We start from the raw sequence: 17,203 nt of genomic DNA, 5'->3' as shown, positions 1-17,203 counted from the left end.
CTGCCATCCACACAGGCAGGACAAAACTTTGCCCTCATTATCCTGTTTCGAGTTTGACTTTTGTGATGCAGAGTAGGAAGGTCACACTTTGCATATTTCTGAATACTTGCTATAAATTTAAAAAGGAAGCAGGTTTTTTCCCTGGAATCCTGCATGTAAATGCTCAACAGAGGCCAAATGATTACCTATTTGGAATTCAGTGCATGTAATGTATCTCTTGTGTCTTCTCATACACAATTATCGACTTTTGAAAAAGCTGATATTGTATGATTACAGAGTTAAAATTCAACTAGGAGACAACTAATGGCTCATGTGATTTTCTGCACAAGAACTGCATGGTACATGGAGTCGTTGCTGGAGTTACCAGCTTTGATCACTTGAGATGTTTGAGTGAGTCAGAGATGGAAAACAAGAGCAAGTGAAACCTGATGGGATCTGGACACTCGAGATTGCCTAATCATCAATCTATCAATTATGCCTGCTATATAACCACCAAGAAACCCTTTAGAATGTGTGTATTGAGACCATAAGGTCTTAAGCTTTGGCTTCAGCTTGTGGCCATTTGATCAACGGCAATCATTTTCTTAAAGATTTCACACATTCCCACTGAGAGCCTGTTACTTTGCTCCTCGCAGCTCCACTGGAGTCACTAAAGGTCAAACACTGCTCATCAGCATTAAAGATAATTGTCGAAGCAGAGGAGAGCGCGGCTCATTCAGTTGCTCTGCCCTGGTTCTCGTGGCAAAGAGTGGACTTATGTCAGTTAGGTCATTAACTTGCGGCAGGATGTCCAAGTGGACAGCTCATCGCCCACGCCAAGGTTCTCAGCACCCAAAGTATTGCAAAGAAAGGGAAATTTTCCCTGGAGTGATAAAGATAGTAAATAGGACAAAAAAATCACCAGAGAACTGATGCTGAAGTTTTGTTCTGCTGCTTACTTCCTCTGTTGTTTCGTTTCAGGCATGAGGTCATTTTCCAGTGCCTCTGGATCTCTAGCATACAGGTCAGTACTACTGGATCTGCTGCTGTACTCCATGGTGTGATTCATATGAACGCTGCATACTTAACGAAAAGGATTCCTGACCCAAATATTACCCGAAAAATTGTTCTTTAATGCTGTACTGCAACAAGGCCCTTTGTGGTGCTATTGACATATTTTGAGAGATTCTCTGGTGGAAACATGAAACCCTTGTTGGTTTTTTTGGTTGCACTGTGAAATATTTCATCATGTCTGAGGTAGCAGCATATTTTTATTTATGTTATTTTAAAGGTGTGCGTGTGTGTGTGTGTGTGTGTTCCAGCATATCAGAGGAAGAGCCTGGCCCTCTGCGGAGTGATACTGAGGGAAAGAACGTAACGAAAGTCAGCCGCACCTTCAGCTACCTCAAGAACAAGATGTACAAGAAGAGGGTGAGGGAACGTGGAGTTTTGTATTTCTCTTCAATGAATTAGTGGTGAAAGAATTCAGCTAAGTAGAAAAATGAACTTAACAACCTTTCTGTATTCATTTTTATTTTTTTAATGTTTTAGATTTGATTAAAAGTGGAAATAATAAGTGTCCTTCCTGCAGAAATGAGATGCATGTTGTCAAGCATTGAAAGAATTTTTGCTGAAACATCCCTCTTCAAACATCCATATTCTGTTATTTAGTTATATCTGTTGTCCAAGGTCAGGATTATACCGCGCCTGCCTGTGTGTATGCATGATCTCTGCAACCTGGCCACATGTATCCTGTGTTCATCTTAAGCGATTATTGTGCACTCGAACAGGCAAGTAACAACACGCCTACAAAAGCTGTGGGGGCAGTTAAGTCGCAGCAGCAGCAGCCCTGCAACAACTGAAAACTCTAAACACAAAGTGCGGAAAGTTTTGTTATGAAGCTGATTATTATTATGGTGGTGTTTGCTTATAAAGACACCACGAATCATCTTCATTTTTTCATCCACTGCTGCTGTAAATCCACTGTCTGAAATCTCAGGAAAACTCCAAAATCATTTTTTGCGGCGTTCTGATGGTGCCTAGAGATGGCGCTGTAACCCTCACATTTCCTATTCAGGACACAATGTAATGATTGATTTCAAGTGTTCAAGTTTCATCCGCAACACCACTTAACAGGTGGTCCCAGAAAGACACAAACAGCTGTTTGTAATGTTTATGCTGATGTTTTTTTAATCATACCACACGCAGTTTCAGTCACCAAAAGTATTTGCTGCATCATCCAAAACAGTTTGACAGCACCGACATTACTGCAGAGGAGATAAATAGATCTGAGTACTAATTACTCATTACAATGTGCCTGCGGCCACCACACAGATAGAGACACTGCACCCCACAGGATGACAGAACTTCCGGCTGGTTTTCAGCTTCACTCTGCTACTGAACAGCTCCACCTCAGTTGTGTGAATACCTGACATCTTCAGCTCGTTTCTTAAGGGGTTTGGTTTTGGAAGCAACAACAGTCTGGTGTTTAGTCTGTCGCCACACAAAACTGAGGAAACATCTTTCAAAAGTCTTGTGCCTGTCTCAAATTGAAGTGCGACTAAGTGATTCCATCCAATGCAAAACCTACAATACAGCTGTCAACATTTAGATCAGCATTTTGTGGTGATACATGTTCCTGTTGGGAAATTGCAATGCTTTGTTACTATTTAAAGTTCCGTGTATTTACTGTAACTGCACTAAGCCCCATGGAGAAAGACACTGAGAGGTTAACAGGAAGCGAAACAGGAAGTCAGTGCTGGCTGAGGTTCATGTATTTCCTCTTGAACCTCTGTCAGGGCTTTACTTTTGGCTGTGCTTTCTAAAGTGACAGAATTTTCAACTGTCACTCAAATGTGAAAGAAAAATATAGAAAAAAATCCACCACAATCTCGGAGTCTCCAAGACAACTGACAAAGCACAAATGTGATTGGGTGCATTTCTGATGCAATAGTCCCTTATCAGCATCACTGGATGTATTAATAGTTGACAAATGTATACAGTAAAATACAAAATGGCCACCTCAGGGACAAACTTGTACTAGACATAGACATACTAATCACTACAGCAGAGTAAGAAAGTCTAATTGGTGTAGTTTTGTCATACTGAATGTACCAGACCTGGGGGTCATTGCTGAAATAGCACGCCACTTACTTCCTCATTGCAGTTTCCCTGATGAAGCCTCAGTGCTGGTAGTTACAGCAACTCAGCCACTCAGCCAGTGATGTTGTACAGGAGAATTATAGGGAGCCACGGCCTCTCACTGAGATGGAAAGGCTGGCTAGAGGTAGGCAAACAACGCTTCTGGTCTTCGGTTCAAATGGTGGTGAAAGACATTTCCATTATACCGTGCTAAAAGTGACTATTGTTCCCTTTAGTGTTGTTTACAGCTGTCAGTGGTGAAGTCATTGCCTTATCCATTTCATTGTGCTGCTGTTTTATTTAAATCTCCGAATTAGAATGTCAAATTGATTATTTCTCCCCAGCTTCTGTTACTCTGACCTCTGAATACAAAGAGGTTTTCTGACAATTTTCTGTTTTCTTTCACCACAAAGTTGTGTTGTGTTTCCCCTCAAGAGTCTTAATAGCCAGGAGGATACTTGTGCTGTGCAAGGATACTTTATTTAGCTGGCAGTTTTTCGAAGTTTGAGATTGTGTTTCGACACTGGTAAAGCAGCTGTTGTTGCAGGAAGTGAGCATGTACGTATACTAATTGTTGTAATGGCTGTAAAATATGCAGGCTTGCTGTGGTCCAGTCAGCTTCATGGCATCCCGAAGCGACTGAATAAAATGAGCCTTAGTGTTCTGGAGCTTTGTGGTCCCCTCAAACCAAGAGGCCCAGGGCCAGCCATTAAAAACAAGCTGGAAACTCCATTTTCCCATTTCCTCTGGGTTTGGGTGGAGACTCTGTGATGTAAATCCAGCAGAATAAGAGCTCTATTCTTCTCAGCATCATTTTTTGTATGGAATTGTGATGCAGCACAGTGTAGAGATGGACAACAGCGTGTGATGACCTCCCTCTTCTTGTGCAGAGGCATTAGAAAGATGTGGCGCATTATGAAAAGGTCAGCGATTTGATTCTGAGTTTGTCAGTCGTCGTGCTTCTTGCCGTCATGTCTCTCAGCAGGGTTATAAGGATCTACATTTTCTATTAGCGCCACCACATCCACCACGGACCCCCTTTAGAGACGTGATTGTTGACTGTATAAGCAAAAAAAAATCCATCTGGGAGTCTAGCCCAAATCTGTAGTCGTCAGTACAAGCGTTCCATTAACATTTCCATCATGTGACTCAACATCCACTGTCAAAAATCCGGATTCATATGGGTTTTTATGGGTTTAATGCCTGTTACTGTCATCCCGTGCAGGAAAAAGAACGGGAGAAAAAGGAGAAAGACAAAGAGAGCAAGGAGAAAGACAAGAGGACAGTGAACGGTCATCTGTTCACAGCAGTCAGCTCAGGCCAGGCAGCCCAGTGCTCCCAGTGCTTCCAGTGCAACAAGGCTTTCAGCACCAAGGAGGCCTTCTACTGTACAAGTAAGCACCTTTTTTTGCCTTTGTTTTCTGTCTGGCTGTCTTTCTTCCTTGGTTCTAATATTCTTTTATGTGTCATTTTATTTCTGATGCACCTGCACAGAAAATCAAGAGTAAAGCAGCTAAAATGAGTCGGAGCCTTTTGGCCGTACATGATACATTATTAAGGATTTTGTTTTAGTAATCAAACGTAACCAGTCTTTGTGTTTCTTTCATGACCGTAATGAAATAATCATGACTGCCTTAACATGATCAAAGACCGCAGGCAGGAAATTTAGAAAATTAATAACTCATATTATGTCGTTTTCTAGTGTGATTTTATGTTTTAAGTATTAAAAGACCTGCCAATCTACATTCCATTTTTCACTCCCGTGTTGAACCAGTGTAATCTGTGAGAAGTAGTAAATTCTCCTGAATGGCTGCTGATAATGTAACCCAGTCAGACTTTTAAGCACACAACAAAGCAGCCCTGCGTTGTCTTCCACTGAAGCGGCTGCAGTGCTGAAGAGGATGTAGTTTCTTGCACAAGACTTGGCGGACCCCCCCCCACCCCCCAAAAAAGGAGAAACCATCCCTGCAACAGATCGCAGCCATCCCTCTCAATGATCACAATCTGTTCCAGCTTCAGTCCGACAAAACAGATCTGGTTGTGTTCAGTTCAGTCTGTTTTGGATTGTTGGAGCCGCTGACACTTCTGGGGGTGTATTCAGGGGGGGTTGTGCTCACAGATGTCTGGCTGGTTTCCATTTAGTAGACAAATACAGTGATCCTTTGTCTGAGATGAACTGGAATTAGTGTGACATCCACAGAATACAGTAAAATAGCTAATAAAACAAGTTATGAGCTTGTTCTGAGTTTTTTTGCAGCTCATTCTAAGACATACTGGGTTTATCTAAATCACTTTTTAGGTCTCATAGCAAACTAAACTCCTCACACAGACAGTGATGATGCCTTGATGTCAGCTTATTGCCCAACATGATGATGTAACACCAAAGAGAGGAAGTGTGTTGTAGCATGGAAGGCTGTGGGTTTCAGTTATGAAACACATGTCTGGTTGAGCCACCTTTTTCTATTGGCAACATTCATGTGTAAAACTTTTGTGGTAATTATGAAATATAAACATGATCTCGTTAGATTTGCAGAGCACTGATGATGACCTAGACTTTGATGTCACTAGAGAAGGTTGTTTGTGTTACTGGCAGTTGTGACGGTACAGCATATTCTGAAATGTAACGCTGCTCCTATTAAGTAAATTAAACTATAACTGTGAGTCCCCGGGTGGACTGACTGATGACTTCTTTTCCCAAATGGTGTTTTGGGAATGTTTATATAATTGAAAAATTCCCATGCATATTCAGTGGGGGGGGGGGGGTGTTGGTGTGTGTGGTTCATTGCTTTTTTTTCTACTCCCCGTATTACTCCTTGATTGCATCACATGCTCTCTCCGGTCTGGTTTTCATTAGTGGGCTGGTGGAGTTTCCTGGCCGGCTATGAAACCCCGTCAGAGTTTCTCTCCCCCACCCTCAACACCTCACCACCGCTCTCATAGTGTTCACTGAGCTTTCTGTTCTGCTTTTTTTTTCTCCTTTCTTTTTTTCCTCCCCAGACTGTAATGCTTCCGTCCACAAGGGCTGTAGGGACAGTCTGCCAGTCTGTGCCAAGGTGAAGATGAAGGTAAAAGTTCCCTCAGAATTACTCCACCGCTGCCCTGAAGCATATATCGATTTGAACTGTCCCTTTATGCTTATGCTTGTGTTTCTGTTGATAGTTGCCGAAACAGCAGTTTGCTATACCAGACTTAAGCTCCATGCCTGCAGTCACAATGAGAAACAAATGTGAGTGTCAAACTAAACTTTTAAACTTCACACCTGATCTTCAATAAAGGCTGTTAGTCAGACTGATATAAATACAACCGTAGTTTTCTTAGTACCTTAGTTTACTCATTGGAAATGCACGGATGATAATAGTCACTGATTACACTTATGGAAGCACCATCAGGGTTCACACACACACACACACACACACACACACCGTACTGCAATGTGAAAGGTAGAATTGTTTTGATCACTGTGTCAGAGGATTGAATCATCTCAGTAGAATAGCAAATTTTCTCTGGATATTGAAATAGAAGACAGAATAGAGATTTTCTTCTATAAAGAATATGAATTTTTTCGACACAGACATATTGGAATCTTGTGCTTTAACATAATATCACAATAACACGGGTGGGTAGCAACAGAACTGAGACAGAATGAGTGAGAAGTATTCATGTTATCCAGAAGTTAGAGAGTATTAGATTTTATTGCAGTAGTGACGGTAATATATATCCCTGATAGAAGTCATGCATTGATGTATTATACTGTATCTTTCTGGCTATAATGTGGATAACAGTTATAAATAACAGAATGACTGTCCGTGTTGTAATTGAAGCTGGTGTGACAAGGGAGCGCCCCTGGTCAGCCATCTTGACCCCCGATGAGCATTCTTCATTGGGGGTGCCACCATCACGGAGACACACCAACATTATGACTTTCCACGGCAACAACCTATCCAAGAGTCTCTCCATAAGCAACATCGCTGGGTGAGTGTGTCTCTGTGTGCGAACCACCACTGTGGTACCAGCAGTCTAAAAACATATGACGTATTAGATGGTTTCGTAATGATAATAATAATGAAAGGACACTGCAGACATTTTTATATTGAGTTATACATATATAACATTGGAAAAGTGCTGATTTTGACAGTAGTTCACATTTCTTCTATTATTAATATCTCTCTATCCAGTCCGGTGTTTGATGAGATGCCCATTAAAGGCCTGAGGTATCTCTCTCAGTCTACTGACTCGCTCAACAGAACCAACCAGGTCACCGAGTCCATGGAATCGCTCACTGATGAAGGTCAACACACACACACACACACACACACACACACACACACACACTGTATATTAATGTTTTACTTCAAGTATAGTATTATACCCATGTTAATCTAGTGCTAGTATCTCAGCATTATGGTAATACAACACCAATGTGAGCTATGAAATTCATGAACTGTAGGCCTTTGGAATTGTGTGTTCACCAAGGCTCTGTATTAGATATGACTGTAACATGAAGGTCAGAGTTCATGGTTGGGCTGTGGTGTTGGTGCAGGCACAGAGATGATGGACGGCCAGCTGATGGGGGAGTTTGAGGCAGAGGCGAAGGACATGGAAGCAGACTCGTGGAGCTTCGTTGTGGACCAGCAGTACATGCAGCAGCTGGACAAAGAGCTGGTGAAGAGACAGGACGTCATCTACGGTACAGATCTGATCACAACACATACACCCACTGCACTGAACATGATCAAACGGATATATACAGTATGTGATTGATCTAAACATTTCTTGGGAAGTTATTTCAGTGGCACTTTTTGCAAATCCTCATTTTCTTCCTCAGATTACTGTGGTCTTACTTCCTAGCATTAAAAGTGTCCATGAGTGCACTGGACTTAAGTGTAATAGATAGAAGAGTAAAGGCCCACCCGGACTCTTAAAATGTTTGACTCCTTTCCTCTGGCAAGAATGGCCTTGGTCAGGAAGTTCACCAAAAACCTAGTGGCCCATTAAATGGACCTGCAGAATGTCTTTCGGAAACCTACTGAATACCAACCACCTCCCCTGCGCTCCATCAATCAAGCTGTAATGGTAGACTGGCTAGATGGAAAGCAGCTCTGCATAAATGATAACTTGCCATGAATTTGCCAGATGGCACCCAAATGTCTCTAAAAGCATGAGGGAGCTTTCGTTGTATTTGTTTTTTATTTGCATTTGACATTTGTTACAATTTGTAGAGATGCCCTGCCTTTCTTTATCTGATACTGATATAAAGTAATGTCTGTAACACAAAAAATATGGGCCATTTACTTTACAAACCAAGCTGTGTATTACCTCATTCATTCACTCCTTTGTCTTCCTTGCAGAATTGATGCAGACAGAGCTACATCATATCCGCACGCTACGAATCATGTCTGAAGTTTATAGCAAAGGCCTGCAGAAGGAGGTGCAGCTGGAGCTACAGACAGTGGAGAAGTTGTTTCCTGCTCTGGACGAGCTCCTGGAGTTTCATACCCAGCACCTCCTCCGCCTCCTGGAGAGGAAAAGGGAGAGCCAGCAAGAGGGAAGAAGCTTAGAGGGAGGATTCATCATCAACAGGATAGGAGACATATTGGTCAGCCAGGTCAGTGAGCAGAGCTATTGGTCCTCAAACCAGGTGATGAATTGAATCGTACCTCTGTTATCCCTATTGAAAAAACAATTTGATTTCTCAGTAGGATGGCAGGTCACTGGTTTTCATGGAATTATGCTCAAGCAGAAAGTTGGCAGTATGATAGTATTATGCTTAATGCTAAGAATCCTTTTCTGTCCTCGTCCAGTTCTCAGGTTGTAATGCTGAAAGTATGAGGAGGGTGTACGGCAGGTTCTGCAGCCGCCACAACGAAGCCGTCAACTTCTACAAGGAGCTCATGACCAAAGACAAGCGCTTCAAAGCTTTCATCAAGGTCAGACTGGCATCCTTCTCATGTGTCCTGTTCTTATCTTGTAACTGTTCTGCAGTAGTGGTCGTCAATGCAAAAGGCCCACTGTTTGCGTTTGACCTACATGTTTGGTGCTGAAAATAAGTTTTCTTTAAAGTTGCATAGTATCACATAAGAATTTTTCATTTCTTAACCCAGTTGCCAGATATTTCTTCTCCCCTGTGATGCCTCAAAATATTTCTCCCAAAGTATTTCTCTGCACTGAATTATGTACATGGAAGGAGCGCTAAACTAATCTAGTAGATGGTTTATTTTATACCGTTTTATTTTCTGTGTTCACTACTTAAATCAGTACATGTCTTGAAGTATGTGTTTTTCTTTAGATGATCTTGGAAGATTTAGTATTTTGCATGATGTCACTGTGATACATGTAGTCACAGCAAACACATTATGAGTTTGTTGTTTTGAAGCAAATACATTTAAGTTCACCATTGATTTTTGAACTTTTTGGCCAACTTTACAATCCAGATACATTTTGCTGAAGTGGCTTTTTGCTTATTCTTTCAGAAAAAAATGAGCAGCAGCATTGTGCGCAGGCTTGGCATCCCAGAATGCATCTTGCTGGTGACCCAGAGGATAACAAAGTACCCTGTGCTGATTCAGAGAATGCTGCAGCACACTAAAGGTTCGCTTAACATTGACCCCAACTGGAGAAAATGGAAACTGGTCATAAAAGATATTAGCATACCACACTAACTCTAACACTAATTCATCCTATGAGGTTTATGTGAAGAGGTTTACTAGATTTACTGTTTAATGTACTACACTGTCCACTGAAATGCATCCATCAAGTGCAATCCTCATCCCTCTCGTCCCGTACACAGAGGGCGAGGAAGACTTCGAGGACCTGGCGGAGGCGGTGCGGCTTGTGAAGGAGGTGATCGCGGCAGTGGACGCCAAGGTGAACGAGCACGAGAAGAAACAGCGGTTGAAGGACCTTCACGGTCGCACAGACAGCAAGTCCATAATGACTATGAAGAACGGCCATATCTTCGCCAGGGAGGATCTGCTAAGGAGGAGGCTGATCCATGACGGAGCGCTGCAGCTCAAGAACAGCCAAGGAAGACTGAAGGGTGAGGAGATGCTTCATGATCTAATGCATGTGTCATGGAAAACGCATTTTTCACAATTTGGACATTTGAAGCAGCGAGTCCACTTGTGGTTGGTGATAGTATCTGGTTTCTCCCCAGATCAGATTCCTCAGCAGGAGGTGCTACAGAAACACCATATTTTTGCTCTAGTGATAATATACCCATTCATACATCTGGGGTCCTAATTCATAACAGTGTGTTGTATATTATCACTTTCTTAACTCTTAAGAGTCAAACCTCCAACTTCTTTTCCTCTGTTTTTTTCCTCCAGACGTCCACGCTCTGCTCCTGTCAGATGTCTTTGTCTTCCTCCAAGAGAAAGACCAGAAATATGTCTTCGCCATGCTGGTAGGATGCTTTCATCATGCTTTCAATTATCACTCTCCTCTCTTCTCTCTTTCCGCTGCTTGCTTCACCCAGCTAGTAATAAAAAACGTATGAGCGCATCCCGGGAAGTTGTCGTCATACTTTCCTATCCCACTGTTGCTGTCAGCATTAGCGTTCCTCGTAGCTTCTTAACGATGTGTAATATTGTTTGGCCTGTAGTTTGCGAGCTACACCTACTAAACCTGATCTGGGCCTTGATCATCTCACCCAACTGTGACAAATCACAAAGCTTTCCAGTTGTTTTTCATTGTTTGCAGGGATTGTAGATTTTATGGTGTAGTGCGCGCACACACACACACACACACACACACACAGAGACACACACACGAAGTGTAAGGGAAATGGAAACACAGCCAGGTCTGTGGGATAATGATCACATCCATCATGAAAAAAAGCCTTGGTGTGTCTGAGTTGACACTGTTGAACAACATGGGTAGAAAACACTTTCATTCAGTAGATCAACAACATTACATGCAGGCAGTTGCGAGGAGGTCAGAGGTCGTAGCACATACACAGCAGAGGAGTATTAATTTATGTGATGCTAGAATGATCAAGGATGATAGAGAAACATCTAGGAAAGGAAAACATGAGGTTGCATGAACCACATGGAACACAAACGAAGCATTAAGTGATGTTGGTGCACTTATATGAGCCTGACAGCGTCTGCAGAGCTGTTTGCTGCGGGTTTAACAGGCAGCTGACGCCCACTTGGATAATAACATTAAACCTAATTGTCATGTCTCCCTCCCTCTGCCTGCCTTTCCTCGCCCTCCTTTTATCGCCTTCCTCCAACGGCTGCCTGGCTGTCCTTTTCCTTCCTCCTTTCTTTGCTTCCCTTCTCTCATCTTCCTCTCTCCATCTGCTTCATTCCACCCTTCTCACGCCCTTCCCATCATCTTGCCTCCTCCCCTTTCCTCCTCGGCCCTCCCATAATTGTCTCTTTTTCCTTTTTTGTTTGTCCCTTGCCTTTCATTTCCCTTCCATCATCAACCCCTCCTCCCTCTCCCTGTAGGACCAGCGCTCCACAGTCATCTCCCTCCAAAAGCTGATCGTCAGGGAGGTTGCCAACGAAGAGCGCGGCCTCTTCCTCATCACTGCGGGCATCGAGAAGCCAGAGATGGTGGAGGTCCTGGCCAGCTCGAAGGACGAACGCAACACCTGGATGCAACTCATCCAGGAAGTCATGCACTCCATGTAAGCTGGACTATTGTATTTTTTCCTAATTTTATCATGATTCTATTTTTATGCATTTATTCATTTGGATTTGGTAACAGTTGGAAGGTTAGTTTGCTAATCCTCAGATTTCAGCGAGAACGCAAATTCTCTCGCATGGGCTGTAAGCATTTTGACCCGTCCATAATCCACATTTCCAACTATTGATCGGAAATTACAGTTTTGTACATACAGTGTATATATATTTCATATGTATACTCATTTATACATATATTTCATGTGGAACACCGACCCCTAACCTCCATTGCAGGCTTTGCCCTCAGGGTGCTTCACATCCAGCGCTGGCGTCTAACAGCGCCTGTGTATTTCCCTTGTAACGCGGTAATTAGACCCAACCCAGCTATCTAGATAGCAATAAGCTTTGACAGAGCAGGCCTGCTGTCAGGAGGATTAGCACTTCCCTACCTGGGGATGGGATGTATCCAGGGGCAGTCTAATGCTGGATTGGCTTCAAGGGCAGTTCACAGAGGATTATTCTACTGCAGCTCAGCAGGAAGAAGAGAGATTTAGCACCCCCCCCCCCTCCCTGTCTATAGCTCCTATTAAAATACAAGAGATTGGAGTAGTAGTTTATTGGCAGGCCTGGAAAAGATGCAAAGATGGTTTCTATGGATGCTCAAGTGTCTTTTGTTCATGAAACTTGCACACCTGTGTTTGCTCTGTTGTCACTGCTGTCCTCAGAGATCACAGGTTTTACTCCATGTTTAGTGTCAGCAGTGAATGTTGTACATTGTGTGTGTGTGTGTGTGTGTGTGTGTGTGTGTGTGTGTGTGTGTGTGTGTGTGTGTGTGTGTGTGTGTGTGTGTTAGATGATGATGGATGTGTCTGGTTTAAGATGAATGTAGATATATATACATTCTAATTCAAGGCTGTAGGTAACGGTACACTGCATTTGTTTGTTTGTTTGGACAGGGAGAAAGATGAGGATGAAGGGATTCCCAGCGAGACGGAGGAAGATAAGAGACAACTGGAAACTAAAGCCAGGGAAATGAGAGGTGAGGGGTTTATATTATAAGTGTATTGAAACTATAGCAGCCTGTTTCCTGTTTATGTCCTTTAGTGTTTTCTTTTCCTCAAATTCTTCTCCTCTGTGTTCTTGTCTCAACGGCACAGATCTGTTAAAACAGAAGGATGCAGAGATCCTTTCTCTGCTGGAGGAGAAGGTGCGACTGTTCAGGGGGATGTGGGACGGTGTGAACCCAGCTGAGGAGGCCTGCCGCCAGATTGAGCCTTTCTTCAGGTCAGCCTGTAGCCTGGAGCCGCACAGGGGGGCATCCATCATGAAGGATGCCCTGCAGGAAGGTAAGGAAAGATTTGGACAAAAAAGTGGATTTTTTTAAAGAGAGGCACAGCCGGAGAACAATCAGCCTCCATCCAAATGTTTGATAGCAAATCAGTATATTCGTATGGAAGTGTTGCTTTCTACTAGCACAGAAAGCAGTTATGAGCTTTCTTCAGCCAAAAGTTTTTTTTACGATTTGGTTTTGGGCCTGCATGTGTAATTGCTGTGTTTGGACTACATGACCACTACCCTTCCATTCCAAATACAAAGGAAATGCCCATTGGAAGGGTTGAGTAGTAGGACCAAGAGTGGGCCAACGGAACAGGGCGTAAAGAGCATGAAGTGCTTTTCCTCGAAGACCTGCACATTTTGTTCTAGATACACTTTTATATTTGGGAAATCCTTTTGCATGATAAGGACTCTTTGATTTGGAGACATTCAGAAAATGAAATGTATCATTTTCGATGTATTGTTGAAAATGGAGTGGGCAACAGATGGAGAGAGAGATGGGTGTGTGTGTATTTGTGAGGAGGGTAATTCAGACAGTATTGATGAGATGTTACTGGAGACAGGAGGGATTGTAGGAATTGGCTCCAACTCTGCTTTGGTGCTTTGGCAGCGTTGTCTATGGATTGTCCATTGTCCATGGAAAACAAAATAAAGTCTGAAAAATGAAACTACGCTACCAAAATGTATATTTTACAAGTAGCTGAAGCCTGTATTAACTATTTGTCAGTGTTCTTTATGTTACTATTTGTTTTTATTGAAGCAAACATTTTACATGATAGTGCGCATACAGTTACAGGACTTTTTAGAGATAATTTTTTATACAGAAGAGGGGGAAAAGGGAGAAAGAAAGAGGGTTGTATTATTATTGTTGTTGTTGTATAACTTTTTCTGTAGACCCTAAGGTAAAATAGGCAATATGAGGTACAAGTAGATTGAAATTGAGACTGCAGGAAGCCTTTGTCAGTATTCTTAACCAAATTGGTTTAAAGAGTTTAAGCTTTGTATTCTTAGATTGTAAAATAAGATGAATTAACGTGCACAAACAAAGGGATGTGTCGCAAACCAAATCATGTCACTCCAGCAGCACACATAACTGGGACATATCTCTATTTGTGTTGTTTGAAAGTATGCTTTATGATTGTTGACTGGAAAAAGATGTGGACATATAGCATATTATTAACTATTTAGAGTCAAATATAAACATGTGATAATATGTTGTGGTCTGAGCTCTAGTAGGAAAGACACAACCTTTATTATATCATTTATTTTGGAAACTAGGAAAGTTGCTTATTCTATTTTGTTGTTTTCCACCTCTTTCTTCTGAAGCCTTAGGCAGTACTTGTCTGCCTTTGATATGGGACTTGGCTGCAGTAATGTCATTTCTCCTGCTGAGGACATTGTGTTGTGCTGCAAGTTCACATCCAGCGGCAATGTTTTTGTTTCTCTTTTTTCCGGTGGAAAGGTCACAGCTCTAAACTGTATATGTGGCTCTCGATGTGTGTCTGACCTGACTTTAGGTGTTATAGATAGTTAAACTTTTACTAAAAGAGCTCTGTGGTTGAAGCAGATTGTCAGTAGTTGCTTAGCAACGGTAGCCAAGACCAGGTCGAAAGCAGAGGTGCCTGGTAAGACTCATGAGTGCAGGGCTGAACTATAACACAGTTAGCCTGGCTAATTCACTTACTGACCTGCACATTGTGTGTGTGTGTGTGTGTGTGTGTGTGTGTGTGTGTGTGTGTGTGTGTGTGTGTGTGTGTGTGTGTGTGTGTGTGTGTGTGTGGTGCGTGTGTGTGTGTGTGTGTGTGTGTGTGTGTGTGTGTGTGTGTGTGGTGCGTGTGCGTGTGCGTCTGTGCGTGTGCGCGTGTGTGTGTGTGTGTGTGATAGTGGAGACGTTACAGGTTTTGGTGAACAGCAGCCTGGGCGGGGCCATGGCGAGCGTCCAGGAGGGAGGAGGTACAGGCCCGGTGTGTTTGCCTCGCCGGGCAGAGACCTTTGGGGGCTTTGACAGCCACCAGATGCACTGCAACAAGAGTGAGTCTGCTGCTCTGCCATGGAAGCTTAGTGTTTCATTTTTTATTGTTCCGTCCATCCTAATGGTTAGCTGGAGCACATGTTTGACACCCATGACCTGAGCAACATTTGAGCCATCCAAAGTCAAGCTTCGCCACTTGATAGCAAAATCAAAACTCCTGCTTATGAGCTACTTTTAACTAACTAGGACTAATACAAATAAAATGTATACCTCCCTGTCACAGCCAGTATGTCACAGCTACAGTAAATATATGAACCATCCATGTGGATGTGTCCTTATACACAAAAGCTTCACCTTCCCATGTGGATAAGAGAATTTACTCAATGGCTGAACTGTACAAGCAGCAGGAGCTCTCCAAACACTGCTGCAAGCCTAGCCTGACATGAAAACAAAAAATATTTCACCTTGCACTGACTGAGTTTAGCACTTCAAACAGAATTTCAGTGGTCTTACAACAAACAGCAGGAGCCACACTGCAGCGCTTCCCCATAATGCATTTGTTTGGTGCTATTAGATAAAACAATGGAGACTGGCACTTGGACAGCACAGGCGGTGCCTCCGCAGGGAGACGCTGGCCCAGGGCAACGCCGCTCCACGGATGCTTGCAAACTCGCCCCAATGCTCTTTTCGACAGCAGATCATAAAACATTGAGACGCCCAGATCAGTGGCAGCACTCGCATAACCGATGTGAAGAATTGTTCCCAGCAGAATGCCCCCGTTTATTTTTGCTCCTTGTCGAATATAAACATTACATTCATTTTGACAAACAGGAAGTCGGTCATTATAAATACGAACATTGTAGAGCAACAGGCATATCGTGCATTCATCAGATGGAATAAACTGGAGCACCGTGCAGACGCCTCCTCCCATAAACATAAACTCTGCTGAACAGCTCATCGTTGTCGCCCTGCCCGTGACTTTAAATGTCTCTTTAGATCTTGTAAAGCGAGAGTACAGCATGGTTACAGGTTACCGTGGCCCTATTCTCATATCTCATATATATGCAGCGGGTACATTGTTTCTGTCGTCTTCATCTTCCTCCCCTGTGTTTTTTCCCCTTTATGTGCAGATGGAGACAAAGATGAGAGCGATGATGTGGCGGGAGATCTGCGCAGGACAGAGTCGGACAGCGTGCTGAAGAAGGTTTGAATTCCACTATCCAATTATTGTTTTACCTCTGAATCCGCAACGCCCCCGCGAGAAGCTGAGGCCATGTGTGTGTGCGGCCGTGTGTGTGTGTGTGTGCGCGGCCGTGTGTGTGTGTGTGTGTGTGTGTGTGTGGGATGTTTGGTGGGTTTGTCCTTCAACATTAACAATACAATTAAGATGAATTTAGCTGCCTTTGGCTTCCACCAGTGAATTAGCCTTTTGACTCTTCCTGCCAGGAGCTGTTGTTAATGGCAACCATCAGTTGTGTAAGAATTCAATAGTGGATGAAAATGAATATGCCGCCTTTGGGTGTTGTTATCGCAGTCTGGCATTGAATGCGACTCTCTGTGTAGGCTTTGCTCATATATTTATCCTTGGAATACGTCCATCTGTGTCCAGTGGTTGGAATTTAGAGAAGTATGTCTTAAACGTGATATTAGAATGAAGCCAGCACGTCATTAAATAAGGAAATATTCTGGTCGGTGTTTACATTCCACCGCAGTGTCCCCGTGCTGCACTGGGACACTCGGACCACGCCATGGTCCATCTGATTCCCGCATACAGGCAGAAACTCAAACTGTGTAAACCTGTTGTGAGGACATATAAGAAGTGGACCAGTGAGGCTCTGGAGAACCTTCAGGCGTGCTTGGACTGTACTGACTGGGACTTTTTCAGTTCTGACACCGACAGTCTGGATGAGTACACAGAGGCTGTGATGTCATACATGAGATCTGTGAGAACAGCTGTGTACCGGCGAGCACCAGGGTGTGCTTTAACAATGACAAACCCTGGTCCACGGTGAAACTCATGCAGCTACGGCCGCAGAAGGAGCAGGCATTTAGGAGCGGGGACAGAGACGGGTTCAAAGAGGCTAAGTACAGATTTAGCAAGGCGGTGAGAGATGCTAAGAAACTGTACCCTGAGAAGCTGAAGCAG

The 17,203-nt window shown here is 43.2% G+C and overlaps 1 protein-coding gene and 1 long non-coding RNA gene across 5 annotated transcripts in view; both read left to right on the top strand.

Moving 5' to 3' along the window:
• The window catches only part of akap13 (A-kinase anchoring protein 13), an 85,764-nt gene that overhangs the window by 59,551 nt on the left and 9,010 nt on the right, over positions 1-17,203 (top strand). For all 4 annotated transcript variants that reach the window (XM_076155493.1, XM_076155495.1, XM_076155494.1 and 1 more), the window contains 18 exons: positions 961-1,003; positions 1,302-1,410; positions 4,346-4,514; positions 6,118-6,185; positions 6,280-6,346; positions 6,942-7,092; positions 7,296-7,408; positions 7,661-7,807; positions 8,469-8,725; positions 8,922-9,047; positions 9,591-9,708; positions 9,908-10,156; positions 10,446-10,522; positions 11,574-11,755; positions 12,707-12,789; positions 12,908-13,096; positions 14,970-15,116; positions 16,188-16,261. In XM_076155493.1, the coding sequence (XP_076011608.1) occupies positions 961-1,003; positions 1,302-1,410; positions 4,346-4,514; positions 6,118-6,185; positions 6,280-6,346; positions 6,942-7,092; positions 7,296-7,408; positions 7,661-7,807; positions 8,469-8,725; positions 8,922-9,047; positions 9,591-9,708; positions 9,908-10,156; positions 10,446-10,522; positions 11,574-11,755; positions 12,707-12,789; positions 12,908-13,096; positions 14,970-15,116; positions 16,188-16,261 (2,369 nt within the window). The remainder of the gene's footprint in view (positions 1-960; positions 1,004-1,301; positions 1,411-4,345; positions 4,515-6,117; positions 6,186-6,279; positions 6,347-6,941; positions 7,093-7,295; positions 7,409-7,660; positions 7,808-8,468; positions 8,726-8,921; positions 9,048-9,590; positions 9,709-9,907; positions 10,157-10,445; positions 10,523-11,573; positions 11,756-12,706; positions 12,790-12,907; positions 13,097-14,969; positions 15,117-16,187; positions 16,262-17,203) is intronic.
• Positions 1,421-3,266, top strand: LOC143004533 (uncharacterized). The gene is made up of 2 exons (XR_012963973.1): positions 1,421-2,089; positions 2,188-3,266. It is a non-coding gene; the product is annotated as an uncharacterized LOC143004533 (long non-coding RNA).

The sequence above is a fragment of the Genypterus blacodes genome, unplaced genomic scaffold, assembly GCF_046128005.1.
Source record: "Genypterus blacodes isolate CSIRO-AG114 ecotype Tasmania unplaced genomic scaffold, CSIRO-AGI_Gbla_v1 ptg000067l_1, whole genome shotgun sequence".
NCBI lineage: Eukaryota > Metazoa > Chordata > Actinopteri > Ophidiiformes > Ophidiidae > Genypterus > Genypterus blacodes.
Note: the sequence above shows the minus strand (reverse complement) of the source record. Positions and strands in the feature narration are given on the sequence as shown.